Genomic DNA, 13121 nt, shown 5'->3' with positions numbered 1-13121 from the left:
GCTAGCTTCAGGGTCCGAGGATCCCAGGAGCAGAGTTCTCCAGGCTCATGTTTGACACACAGCTGTCATAAACGTGGAAACTGTCAAAAGCATACTTGTGGAATCATTGCTGAATGCGTGGCACGGCCATGAGCTGTGCGCACGGACTTGACTGGGCTTCAGGATCTTGAGGCAAGGAGTATGATCGACAACATGAGACGTCGCTTGGAGCTCGAGAACGACTGACCTGCAAGCCTCTCAGCGCCCTGTGCCCCTTGATGGAATGTTCATGTCGCGTGATTGTTCCGTGATCGGCTTTATCGACGAACCGGATATTCGACCCAGTCAAGTTACCTCCCATTTTCTTTCCTGGGCAACAGGCCGCAAGCCAGCCTGTCGCTGTTCGTGGTTGATGACAGGTGCTGGTCTTAAGCCTCGACGTCTAGCCAGAACCTCAGATTGTCAAATCTTACGCTGCTCTCGCTACATGATCAGGGGTGTGCTCACAACGGGCCTAGCACCATATGACTCCCCAACCCGCCTTTCTGTGATGGTCCATCTACTACCAGTCAAATGATAAGAGAGGTCTTGAACTCGCTGAACAGTCAAATATTCGTAGCGTGAATCAAGTTCATATGCAATAGGCATATCAGGGATCGTCTGCAGAGTCCATTGCTTCCTTCATGAGTAAAGACCCATGTTAACGGGCGATTGCAAGGTGCTCTTGCAGTTTGTAACGTACTGGGTCGGATAAAGCCGATATATTGGAGTTGTCCCATTGACAAACCTCCTCAAAATGCAAAAGCAGGCACGAAGGTTTCCAGACAACCTCATGATGGCTGTAACAACCGCCACTCAATTCCAATTCTGATTTTCAACAGGTGGGTTCGGCAACTTGCACGCAGTCTTCGTGAGAAATAGAGTTCGTTTTAAGGGGTTGCTATAGGTCTCACGGTGAACCAGCAGACGATATGAGGGAAGGGCACACAAAACACAAGGGCTTACAGTATGCCTCTGGAAGGTCGACGCGTTTGGCTAGCGGGGTTGGTGGCATTTCTTTTGTGCTCGCCACTCCAGAGGTAAAGAGTACAAGATATACCAAGGCTCGTTACAAGCACTTCAGGTGCTCGCCACTCCAGAGGTAAAGAGTACAAGATATACCAAGGCTCGTTACAAGCACTTCAGCAAAGCACCTCCCTAACCCTGCGCCAATCAAACTGGCAATAACGACGGTCATTGCTATTGCTCACGGATAAGAGCGGAGGACCGACGACATGATTTATCTACTGACATCGTTGCGCCAGATTCTACCGTAGAAAACCGGCTGTAAGGCCAATTTTGAGGCGAGCCGCCGACAGAATGCCTCCGACTCCAACAGTCCCAGCCTGGACGCAAGGTAGCACCACCTGGGCTTCCGGTACAGCCACCCCGACGGGATACCGACTCAAATAAACCTGGACCCGTTCATCGGAGGCCCTGGCACGGAAGACACGTTGGGCTTCTCAAGTCTAAATCAGCATCCACACTACCGCTAGCGCCCTATTCGTTGTCGGCTTCCATACGACTACTACAATCTCAAAGTTGTCCTACTAAAGATCAGCTTCTGGAGGCCCGTTACGGGGATTAAACGACAAAATCATAACGGCAAGGGTTTCTATGGGGGAAAGAAAACACAGTGACTCTTTCTAAGGAAAAGGCTTCTGTAGCTATAATACCTCATGAGTCATGTATACTACGCGGTCGTCAAACCCTGTCTCAGCCAGGAACCCGTTGATGATGGTGCCTCTGAAGACGGGGGTCCAGAGCAGCAGCAGCAGCAGAGGCGGCAACTTCAGGAGAGTTCTAAGGCCAGAGTTGTCTCTCCGATGTCAATGCTGGCGAGCCTCAGTCTACGATGGAAGTCATCAAGTATCAACGGCGTCGATTGGCCAAATTTTGGCCGAATTTGTGTCCGATCGCCTGTATTCCGTTTGTTGCCGGGCATTCCTCTGTCATACCCCCGACAACCAGATCGGGAGGCCGGCTTCAGGTGGTGCCAGTGCACCAGTGGTGCTACATGTTACACGCCCAGGTTGCTATGAGCGTTCCAGTAGTACGACCACTACCATGGTCTGCACTTGATCGTCGAGATAGTAAATTGATATGCGGTCAACAGTTGAGTGTTCAACAAATGTCTATAGTTGTATCTCACGCGCCTTGGTTCATCATAGAACCGACATCGAAGACAAAGCCATAGTTAGGACGATGAGCGCTGGCAACCAGAACGCCGTTGAAAGGCCATGTCGCGTCGCGAGACGGGTGCCATCTATTGTTCCGTTCCAAAGCATGACCGTTTCGCCAACATGACCAGATTCATCAATGCTGTAGACGACTTTGCATCCGTTGTCTACGTCGCATCGCATGGGAGGGCTGTGAGGGCCGCCCTCAGGCTTCGGCACAAGTCGTCTCGTCCTGTCGTTGACGTCATTCGTACCAGTGACATTAAAAACAAACTCAATCCACTGGATCTGAAGATAAGCCGTGTCATTGACGGCCATCTTGCCCGTCCAGCTGCCGCCATCACTCCAGGCAATGAACAAGATTCTGCTGGGATCTTTAGGAGCCTGAAGCTTGATGCCCGCCACCTCCGCGCCATTGACAAACCATGTGCTTTGCCCTGGCGTCCAGTTCATGCGATGCACGGCCCAGTCGCTCCATGTTACACCTTTGGGCATGCTCGCGTTTGTCGACGCGCCTTCAACGTCATCCCCCTGGGTGGTGAAGGATAGTTGATTAGTGTATTGTATGAGGTCGCGTGGCCCAGCCTCACTTCCATGTCTGCTTCCTGGACGTCTGCCGTCTCAGCGTCATTGTCCCGGTAGGTGAGCCAGGCGGTACAGGCACCGAGCCTGCCAATGGTGCGCGCATGCATGCGAATAGATACATGCTGGTAGGAGCCTAGGATCGATTTAAACTCGGACGCTGTCTGAAACCTCCAGTCCGCATCGTCCGGAAGGTGTCAGATGGCGAGGCGTCATATTGGCCTTCGTCGCTGGCGTCGATGTATAGGTTGTTGGGCAAATCGATGAGGAGGACCGAAGCGTCGGTATCGTCAGCACCTAAGCGGTCGCTGTCATTCCAAGTCTGGATACCCTAGGTCTCGGTCCATTTGTTGCTGTCGAAGTAGTCGCTTGTCACGTCGGCCGCTGTAGTGTCGTCCTCATCCCCGAGGATGGATGGAACATTGGTGTACTGCTTCAATCTGCGGAAATCGAAAAAGATATGGTCAGAGAAAAAGTCGTTGCTAGAACCATTGGTCTTGAAGCAGTTACGTTCCGACTCTCGAAGGGGAACATCTTCGTTAGAGAGGACAAAGGGCGTTGCGCAAACTACAAGTAACTTGGGGGCCTCGAAATGACATAGCGCTATGACGCGCTGAAAAGGAGATTAAGTGGTGACAGTTGTAAGAATAAAATCGTGACAGTTTCATCCAAAAGATCGTGATCAAGGCTTGCACTCATTCCATCCATCAAAGAATGATGCAAAGCGTCAGCTCGAGGGAATAGGCGACAGCGCCTTTTGACGAAAGGATCACAGGTTAGGTGAGCCGTCCACCAACACACACACACATTGATGCGAGTACATAGGCAGATGTCTGGGGGGTTAGCCCGGTGGCGTGGTCGGTTCCGTGTTTGACCCCCAACCAGGCGCCGTACTGATCGGGTTAACTAACGCGCCGCTCCCGATGGAGCTCGGGCTGCGTCCAAACTCAATTTTATCCGGGTAGACATGAACTTAGGAACGCCGTGACTGAGCAAAGTGGGAACCCCGACGCACGCCTAGCGGTCCCCGAAACCACTTATAATGCCTACTACCCCACCGATAGATACCGTGGTCACTATGCAGAGTGTGACAGATCGATTCGAGCAGCGGACGAATCCTCGTGACCTGATCTCGCCATTTTAACAGAGTACATACACGAATTGCCAGAAGACGCCTGCGGATCTCTAGAACACGGAGGTTCAGGGGTCGAAATCAGAGATTTGAGAGCTGCTGGGCATGGGGAAAAGCCGTGGGAGGCCGGGGAGAGCCCTTCGGCGATTGGACTCTTAGCTGCGGGTCGAGAGTATTCACAGTTATTCCTATCCCTAGCTAGAAATTAACCTCGGATATCGCCTGGGTTAGACACTTCGTTCTTGAGAAAACGATATTGACATAGTCAAAAGCGTCCTCCTGAAAGGTGGCCGTTGCGTCAGCTCTGGTGCCTATGAGAGTAATTAAAGCCTTCCTGCCGTCTCCGGTAGCCGGCTCTGGCTTCAAATGAGGACTTGGTTTCTACATTGATGCTATGGCCAGACAATCTTAGCTAGCTATCGACTTGAACCCACACACACCATATCCACACATACCATATAATTAGAAATAACGACAGGCGCAGTCGGTCCTACCAGTTCATACTATCATAGTAGCGTGAGGAATACGTAAGGCAACGCTAAGCTGATCAACTGGATAGCATGTGCCCCTTTGAGACCAAGAACGACCTTAGGTACAACAGTACGTACTAGGCGCTCCAGACACTATGGTAGAATTGAGCTTCCAGACGATTTATATAATATCACTTGATCGCCCTATATCATATAAGGATCTTTCAAGTAGGCGGTTGAGCCGGTCGGGCTTGGCTCCAAAGTACCTGAGACCTTTCTTGCTCCTAAAGGGATAAACTTGTTCGATCCAGACCTCTACTACGTCCTTGCCAAGGGCTCGTTGGACCCCTATGCGGAAGACCTCTCTTCACGCTGCTTGTTCCATCGCTCTGACACAAATGCCAGTCTTCTACGACGACAGCGACGATGTCCTTCAAATTGGGCCAACATTTTCAGCTCCGCCTCTGTAGCACCTGATCGTCAGAATCTTGTATATCTACACTTTTGGAAAACACAATTTCTCGTGTATCAGACATCTTTATATAGTCCAACATTTTATATAGCTCAGGTTATCTAGTCTCGTATCAAATCCGGAGGAATAGAGGGCATCAGTCTTCTAATAAGCTTTTAGGGCCGTTGAGGAAGGTGGTCCTGATCTTCTATAAATTCCCACGTCCTGTCGCCAAATGATGGTTGTTGGTATTCAGAAATCCAGAGGCATCAAATCAGTAGCCCTCATTCACTACAACAAGCAAAACTTACCCTTCACAACGCTGCACATCATTCTATCATGAAGATCACCAGCGTGGCTATCATGGCACTTTTGAGGTGCCTCGATCCTTTCTGAAAGACATCATGACTCTCGACTAACACCCGTCATAGCGTCACCGTAACTGCTCAAACTGGGGCGTATTTTCTCAGCTACTGTAGGGGCGTATCACGGGATCTGGGTAAGTCCCTCTGCAAGAAGAAGGGCGGTCATTGGGGGCAGCGCAATGACGCTCCCGCTCTTTGGCGAAGCCGAACCGACCACTACGTAAGCATTGTGACGTGGCTCCTTGTATTTTCGTTTGCTAAATACACGCAGTGTCTTAGCAAAGGCTGGTGGGGAACGGACCCATGCCTGAAACAGTATGGACAAGGCTTCCACGTTGTTAGTACGTGAACCGACTGGCCAGCACTTTGGAAGCGCTCCTGTTACTGATCGAATTCCAGACGTCAACACTTAGGGGCCGCTTGCCTCTATTGAGCTGCTTTGCGGACTGGAGATTATGCCTGCAATAGCGATCAGGCGGACTGTACTCACATGACCAGGCGATCAGGCGACGGTGGTAGTCCTGATCACTAGTAACGCCTTAAGGGAGTCTGGAAACGGGACCTATGGTGCGCGCAACGTCTCGAACTATTGGGCGCGAGATTGCCTCGGGTGTAGTTTGGAGTCGTGACTTGGATCAGGGCAGGACGTACACAGAAGATTAAAGCAGTCCCTTTTGGACGGAGGAATCAAGTAGCCTGCGATGCTTTCAAATGGTCCCACGTTCATCATGGTTTCTCCGTTTGGTCTGGATGTTTGACCAAGTAGGTCAGTTTTAGGTTCCTCAATACTGGGGAAATAACTGCAATAAGATTGATGGCGAGTCAAGAGGGTGTGGAATCCATACACCACACTCATTTGGATGGGGGTGGGGGGTTCGTGCTATGCCAGCGTCTCAGTAAGATGCCATGATCACCAGTGATAGAGATGTGGTCAGCGAGATGATCGAGGAGAGCTGTAGAAAGTAGAAGACAGGGACCTTTCGGTGGTGTCGAGGTCCAAGGATCGTACTGTGCACAACACAGTGCTAGTAAGATCAACACAGTCCACCTGCCATGACGCAGCCCTGGATTTTTCGCTGGACCAGCCGCGCCTGAGCTGCGACTTCGTTGTAGCGCAGAGAGCCTCGATCTCAATGCACATGTTCGCGACCTGCAAACCTTGACTCCAGTCTCCCCACGCGTCCCCACGGCTTTCCACCACAGTCATACGATACCACCAACACACGTCTGCGGCCAACCCATACGTTTCATCAACCGGGCATGAAGCTCTCCACCACATTGCATTGAAGCAGAGCACCCATCTTTGTCGCCCTCTTTCGCCATGGCTTCCGACCCTCTCTCCCCGAGCCGCGTCGAGACCGAAATGGCAGGAGCTGATGCTGACGCCGAGGCCGAGGCTGCCATTGCTGCTGCTGTTGCCGCTGCCGGCGCATCGCCCGAACACGATCCTCAGCTCGAGGACACGGCGTCACGCGACTCCGAAGCCGCGGCCGCCCCTGCAAAAGACGACGGCGCTGCACAACCAGACACGATCGACGACCCGTCAGCGGCACCACCATCATCCACCCGATCCTCGCCCGAGCCCGGCGAAACACACTCGGCATCCCCGGCCCCCAGCGCCTCCGACCCCCCTCTGCCCGACGAACAGCCTCCCCTGCCGAACGAGGCGCCGCCGCTCCCCAACGAGGCGCCGCCCGTCGCTGGAGACGACGGCTGGGATTTCCAGTGGGACGCCACGACCCAGGCCTACTTCTTCTACAACCGCTTCACCGGCGCCACGCAATGGGACAACCCGCGCCTCGCCGCCGCCGCCTCCTCGTCCACGACAGCCGCGCCCGGCGCACCAGGCACGACAGCCGCGGCCACAGCCCTCACCGCGCCGCCGCCGCTGCCAGCAGACACATCGCGCCCGCCCGCCGGCGGCTACAACCCCGCCATCCACGGCGACTACGACCCTACGGCCTGGTACGCCCAGACGGAGCCCTCGGAGGAGGAGCAGCACGCTGCCGCCGCGCAGGCCGGACAACTGCTGGGAGGCGACTACGCCGCCGCGGTCGCCTTTAACCGCTTCACGGGCCAGTTCCAGGCCGCCGGGGACGGGCCGGATCGGCACTCGGACGAGGCCAAGAGCAGGCGGCAGATGAATGCCTTCTTCGACGTCGACGCCGCGGCCAACTCGCACGACGGCCGGAGTCTCAAGGCCGAGAGGTCGGGGAAGAAGCTCAGCAAGACGGAGCTGAAGCAGTTCAAGGAAAAGAGGAAAGCGAGAAAGGAGGAGAAGAGGAGAGCATGGCTGAGGGATTAATGTTTCTTCTTTTTGTTTTTTTTCTGAATAGGGTTGTCGTCGGTGGGGGTTTTTTTTTTCTTGTTGCAATTCTTTCCCGTCGCTTGTTTCTTGGGAAGGTTCATCGGCGTTGGATGCGGATGCGCTGACGGGGGTTGCGCTGCATGTACTGGTCGGGAGCAGCCTGGTCATTTCGGCTGCTGTTGCGCTTCGGCAGGAGAATCACCGCAGGATGGTGCAGGAATAAAAAGTCATGAGACGCTTTCGAATGTGATGCCGGGATTGGGACAACACTATACCCAGAAGCCACGGGGAAACAACACTGAGATGAGGTCGATCGAGCCAAGGGTTGGGGTATCAGAACTTGCGTGGTCTGTTTTGTCTCGCCGCCATGTATGCAAGCATTCTATCCAACGACGCCAAGACGTAGGCATGGCTGCTAACATTTACTCTTCATCCTCCTCGTCGTCCAGATCGTCCAGGTCCATGTTGAGATCGACACTTTCGTCATCGCTCTCTCCTTCTCCTTCCGCCGCCTTCTTCTCGGCGGCCGCAGCCACGGGCCGCTCCGGTATGCTCTTCTCCACGCCATGCTTCTTGTGTGGCGGTACCACATCCACGGCGTCTTCAAGCTTGCGCTTCTGAGACGCCAAAGAACCGCCTGCCACTTCAACGGTGGACGGCTTGTGCGTCAGGAAAGGGCTGTTACTGCTAGCCAGATCCTTGCCCTCGCCGCTCAGCACGGGAGCTGTCTTGGAGACAATGCCAAACCCGCTGCCACCCCCGGCCTCGTCAGCCTTTGAGTCCTCGCCGCTGTCTTGCACTTCAATGGCATCGACCATCTCATCATCATCTTCGTCATCTTCTACTTCTTCCAGCTCTTCAAAGCCGGCCGTCATGTCGACGCCATCACCAGACGAGGGCGCTGAGGAGCGAATGTTAGACCGAAGAATCTCAACCCCTTGATCGCGAGGAAAGCGGCGCGACAGATGCGGTAGGATACTGGCGTAGCTTTTACCAGACTCGTTGACGTAAGGATTCAGGACACTGGCGAGCATGGCATGCCTGCTCTGGCTGAGCACAGCTGTCTGGTCGAGCAGCCCACGTAGGCCCGGCTTGAGGCGCCGCTGTGGGATGTTGGCGAGGAGGCTGGCCAGAAGCGTCTCGGCGATTTCCAGTTGCTCTTTGGCAAGACCAGTGGTGTTGGCGGGAGTCAAAGCTGCGTCACCTTGCTGTTGGGGGAGGAAGAGGTCAGCATTCGCGGCGATGCTGTTCTTCTTGGCGCCCGATTCGGGCTTGCTGGAGGGCGCGGGGGCTGCGAGGTGGCCCGCTTCCTGCTGCAGATCACGGCAGGATGCAAGCATGACGACGCCGACGGCGTCAATTGCCGGCTTGCTCATGCCGGGACCAACAATCGGCAGCATGTCGCAGAGGATTTTGTACGCGGCGACACGAACAATCGGGTTTTCGATGCCAGACTTGAGAATCAGAACGACAATGTCGAGACTTTCGGACGCAAGAGGAAGAGCATTGTGTTGCAGTCTCTTGAAGAGAGTCTGGAGAAGCTCGAGTGCCGCAATGTGAATGCTGGCCATGATACTCCAAAGCTCCTCCTTCTCCTCTCTGCCAATAGCTGGATGAGTCTCGAGAGCCTGCTCCCACGTTTGTGTCTTGCCACGACGGCTGATGAGAGAGACGCGGCTGGCAGTATCAAGGAACGCGCCGACAGGAATGACGCCAAAGTCTTTGGTAGGGTAGCGCAGCGAGTCCGCCATGAGCCGGAACAACCCGATCAGTCTGTCACCACCAGCGCGAACGCCCTTCCACGCAGGCAGCTGAATGCCCGAATCCTCCCCTTGCGGCGGGGCGTCATAGTTGACAGTGGACCGCGCGCGTGGCGGGACAGTATCCCAGCTCTCTTGAACAGCGCGAAAGACCTGGTCTGCACAGAGATGAAAATCCTTCGGCAGTTCTGCCGCAAACTTGGCCCATTCGTCGCTTGGGCCAGACTTGCCGGCGGTAGTAAAGTGGATGGAGATGACGACTCTTCGGCTTACGCGCTGCAAAGACTCGGGGACCAGGATGTCGTCGGAAGAAGTAGGTGCGAGATACGGCTTGATGACGACCCTGATATCCTTGTTGAACGGGCGGCAGGTGGCGGGGTAGAGAGGTTGCAGTGTAGCAAAGGCGTCCAGAATCGTCTCGACAAGGTGCAGCGGTGTCTTCAAGCGTTCGCCAACCGGTGGCTGTTTCACGAGCTGTAGGCAAGCGTTGAAGAAAGTGGCAATGGTGGGGGTCGCGATCTCGCGCGTCAATGTCTGGAAGCCGTTGACGAGGGTGTAGATCTTGATGAGTGCCACCACACACAACTCTTTGACGGCGAAGGGGTCGTTTTTCTGCAGTTGTGAGTACATTGCCTGACGCCAGATGTCGCTCACAGTCAACCCACCTGAAGAATAGACAGAAGACTGCGGACCCATGGTCCAGATTCGCGCAGACACTCCCATCCACCAACATCGACAACGGCCTTGACGAGTGTCACACCAGTAAAACGGCCGGCGGCGCTTTTGCCGTTGAGAAGTGTCGTGATGATTGTCTTGAGCTTATGCACCAGCATGTAGGCCTCGTTCGCGCCATCCTTGGCCTTGGGATCGTGCGGCGTGGAGAGGACATCTCGGCACCGAAGAACGTGGCCTGTGAAAGCCGGTATCGAGTGAGGCAGCTGAGCGGGTGGTGTAGATGTGAGGCGGCGGCAGAGGACGCGCAGATCCGGGGGAAGAAACATGGCAGCCTTGATTTTGACCAATCTCCCAGGCGGTTCAAACCAAAAGACTATGAGTCTGTCTCGGTGGCAGATTGCAATACGAGATGTCGCAAGCACTTCTTTCTGATCAATGAGCAAAACCTCTGAGGAACTGAGGAAGCAGCTGTTGAAACTTTTTTGGCAGCGATTGAGAAGTACCTCCGTACCTTTTTGCGGGACCCCAGGCCCACCATTTCTGATTGGTCAAAATTTCCAACCCCTTGTTCCTGCTCCTGCTACGGTTCGTCGATCGACAGTCCCGGTAGGTCCAGGAGGGAGCTCCTGCCTAAGCCCCTGCCGCCGGGCTGCTGACGGTGCCCGTCAGATGCTCGTGCTGTTTGTTGCTGGCCAACCCCGAGCTCCATGGCAGGCACAACTGTCGTATCCTGCTTCCAACATTCTTTCTGCTGCCTCTGGCGAGCCCCCTTACTTGACGCAGGTCCCAATCTTCCCCGCGACAAAACCCCTACCGAGCATGCCACGACTGCAAACACAATAGCGTCGCGTCCTTATTTTTCTGTACTTCTGCTGTACTGGGCATCTCATCTTGGCGCAAAATGGTGAGCATTGATGGCGTCCAGGGGACCCCCCTTCCGTGATGCCAATCTGGCTGCATCAATGACGTACAGCTTGGCTAATCCCTCGCCAACACCTCCAGCCCGACGCGACCAAAGCTGCCCACTACATCCAGGCCCTTGATGCTGCGAGGGCCGAGGGAAACTGGCAAGCTGTTCCGGAGTTTGTACGCAAAATCAGGAAACATGCGCCGGATCGAGCATGCCTCACCTTGACCGCCGAGCTCGAGTACGCCGTGTCAACATCCTCCAAATCCTCTTCGAACACCGCCTCCCGTCCTCAGACCGCACGACCTCAGACTGCTGCAGCACCTGCAAGCGACATCGACACGGCTGAACAGATCTCCAAACTTCTCGAGACTATCGAGAATGACGACCTGCACCCCGAAGACAAATTCCAGGCGCAAGTTGCCGTGGGCTGGGTGCACTGGACCAGCAAGGAATACCGCTTGGCCGCCACGAGACTGCCTTCAACCCTTGACCAACAAAATATCCAGGATCCCGACAACAAGGTATCCGAATGGACGAGCGTGTGCTCGCTCAAGGCAGCCTACCTCAAGGCCGACTGCCTGGTCGTCAGTGGACAGAGGGAGGAAGCACTACGAATATTCGAGGCCGCTCTGCCGGCTGCCACGGCTATATGGTCGAGAAAGAGTGCCGGGAAACAACTGCGATACTGCTCCGAGCTGTTCTTGACCGAGTTCTGTATGCTGCAGAGCGAGGCTCTCCAGTCCAACGAGAGGTCCCTCCAGGACATGGACTCTCTGGCCTGCTATCGGTCCTGGGCCAGGTACTGGGAGGCCTTCACAGTTGTCGGTGGCCAGGGCTACAGAGGCTCTGTCCCGAGGCGGCGCGTCTGGAACGAATATTACTCAGCCCTTTCCAACATCCTCGACCTTAACCTCCCTTACCCTACAGGCAGCTTGCCCGCGATGACCACCGAGATGTCTCCGAGAAGCCTGCTGCGCGTGGAACTGAAAAAGGTGGAGGCCGCTTTCGAGGCTCTGCTGATTGCGGAAACCCAATTTCCGAAGGCTGATGAGGAGCGTGAGGAAGTCGAGGAGTTTGCCAAGTCCGTCATGAAGAATTGGTCCATTCTCTGTGGTCGCGGATGGAGAGAAGAAGACCTCGGTGAAGGCGGCCGTGAGAGCGTCAGCCGTGGCGCTTTGGATGTCTTTTACCGTGCTGCGACTAAAACCTACCACTCGACTGCCATTCTAAGGTTCATCTTCACTGTTCACCTGTCAGTCGCCGAATTCGACCTTGCGTTCAAAGCTTTTGATTCGTACTTGGAGCTGGTCAAGCACGGCAAGGCAAGAGTGGACAAGACGGGACATTCCGAGGGCGGACTCGATGACGACGGCACGGTTCTCGAAACAATCTCGCAGTGCATCCTAGCGCTTTGTCGGTACGGGGGCAAGGACGCCATTGAGAAAGCCAAAGATCTGGGTGCTGAGCTGGAGGACTGGATGGCGAGATTGCCGCAGCTGAGGGCAGGTGTCTCGGACGGAACCACGCTTCCGGAACTCGAGGAGACCACCAGCACGCTCCATCCCGAGATCTCACCCAGATCTGTCGCTTTGTCATGGCAGGCGGTGGGTCTATCACATGCCCATTGGTCCCGTGTTACACACGACGCCGGCTCTCGAGTTGAACTGCAAGCCAAGGCGATTCGATGTCTTCGAAAAGCAGTTTCACCAGAGCTCGGCCGTACTCGCGACGTTCGCAGTCTATTTGCCCTTGGCCTTCTGTTGGCGGAGCGGAGAGAGTTGACGCCGGCCATTGAGATTGTCAAGACCGCCTTGATTGCGCACAAGTCATCAGACGATGTCCAAAATCACTATCATGGCCCATACTGGCAACAACGCTCGCTTCTCCCGTTGTGGCACCTGCTTGCCTTATTGATGAGCGCACGGCAGGACTATGCCATGGCAGAGAGGTCGTGCGAGGGCGCGTTCGAGCAGTTTGGCGATGATACGATTCTTTTCGGTAGATCTAAGGAGGGATTCAGGAGCGATCATCTGAATGACCTTGACGAGAAGCATGCCGACGCACACAGCGCAGTTGTGGACGAAATGGATGACTTTGAACGCGAGAGCATTCTCGAGGTCAAAATGACGCAGCTTGCCCTTGTAGAGGTCGTCGAAGGCCCTGAATTTGCTGTCAATGCTAGCCACGAGCTGCTCTCCCTCTTTCAGCGGCTTTTTGGCGATGTCAAGCCTAGCAAGCCCACTCTCAACTGCCCACAACGACAGAGGAAT

At 54.9% G+C, this 13121-nt stretch overlaps 4 protein-coding genes across 4 annotated transcripts in view; 2 read left to right on the top strand and 2 right to left on the bottom strand.

Moving 5' to 3' along the window:
* Positions 1-2183: 2183 nt before the first annotated feature.
* On the bottom strand, positions 2184-2651 carry VDBG_02604 (conserved hypothetical protein; the record flags this gene model as incomplete). The annotated part of the gene is made up of 1 exon (XM_003006419.1): positions 2184-2651. The coding sequence occupies one exon, from the start codon at positions 2649-2651 to the stop codon at positions 2184-2186; it is 468 nt and encodes a 155-aa protein (XP_003006465.1).
* Positions 2652-6519: 3868 nt separating this feature from the next.
* Positions 6520-7503, top strand: VDBG_02603 (WW domain-containing protein; the record flags this gene model as incomplete). Its single annotated transcript, XM_003006418.1, has 1 exon — positions 6520-7503. The coding sequence occupies one exon, from the start codon at positions 6520-6522 to the stop codon at positions 7501-7503; it is 984 nt and encodes a 327-aa protein (XP_003006464.1).
* Positions 7504-7928: 425 nt separating this feature from the next.
* VDBG_02602 (conserved hypothetical protein) lies at positions 7929-10267 on the bottom strand (the record flags this gene model as incomplete). The annotated part of the gene is made up of 2 exons (XM_003006417.1): positions 7929-9878; positions 9932-10267. The coding sequence occupies 2 exons, from the start codon at positions 10265-10267 to the stop codon at positions 7929-7931; spliced, it is 2286 nt and encodes a 761-aa protein (XP_003006463.1).
* Positions 10268-10842: 575 nt separating this feature from the next.
* Positions 10843-13121, top strand: part of VDBG_02601 (conserved hypothetical protein) — a gene marked incomplete at both ends in the record, with an annotated part of 3214 nt that continues 935 nt past the window's right edge. The window contains 2 exons of the mRNA XM_003006416.1: positions 10843-10845; positions 10944-12992. Coding sequence (XP_003006462.1) covers positions 10843-10845; positions 10944-12992 — 2052 coding nt within the window. The remainder of the gene's footprint in view (positions 10846-10943; positions 12993-13121) is intronic.

Source organism: Verticillium alfalfae, genomic scaffold (genome assembly GCF_000150825.1).
Source record: "Verticillium alfalfae VaMs.102 supercont1.3 genomic scaffold, whole genome shotgun sequence".
In the NCBI taxonomy this organism is placed as follows: domain Eukaryota; kingdom Fungi; phylum Ascomycota; class Sordariomycetes; order Glomerellales; family Plectosphaerellaceae; genus Verticillium; species Verticillium alfalfae.
The sequence above is the reverse complement of the archived record's forward strand: the minus strand, read 5'-3'. Positions and strand labels throughout refer to the sequence as shown.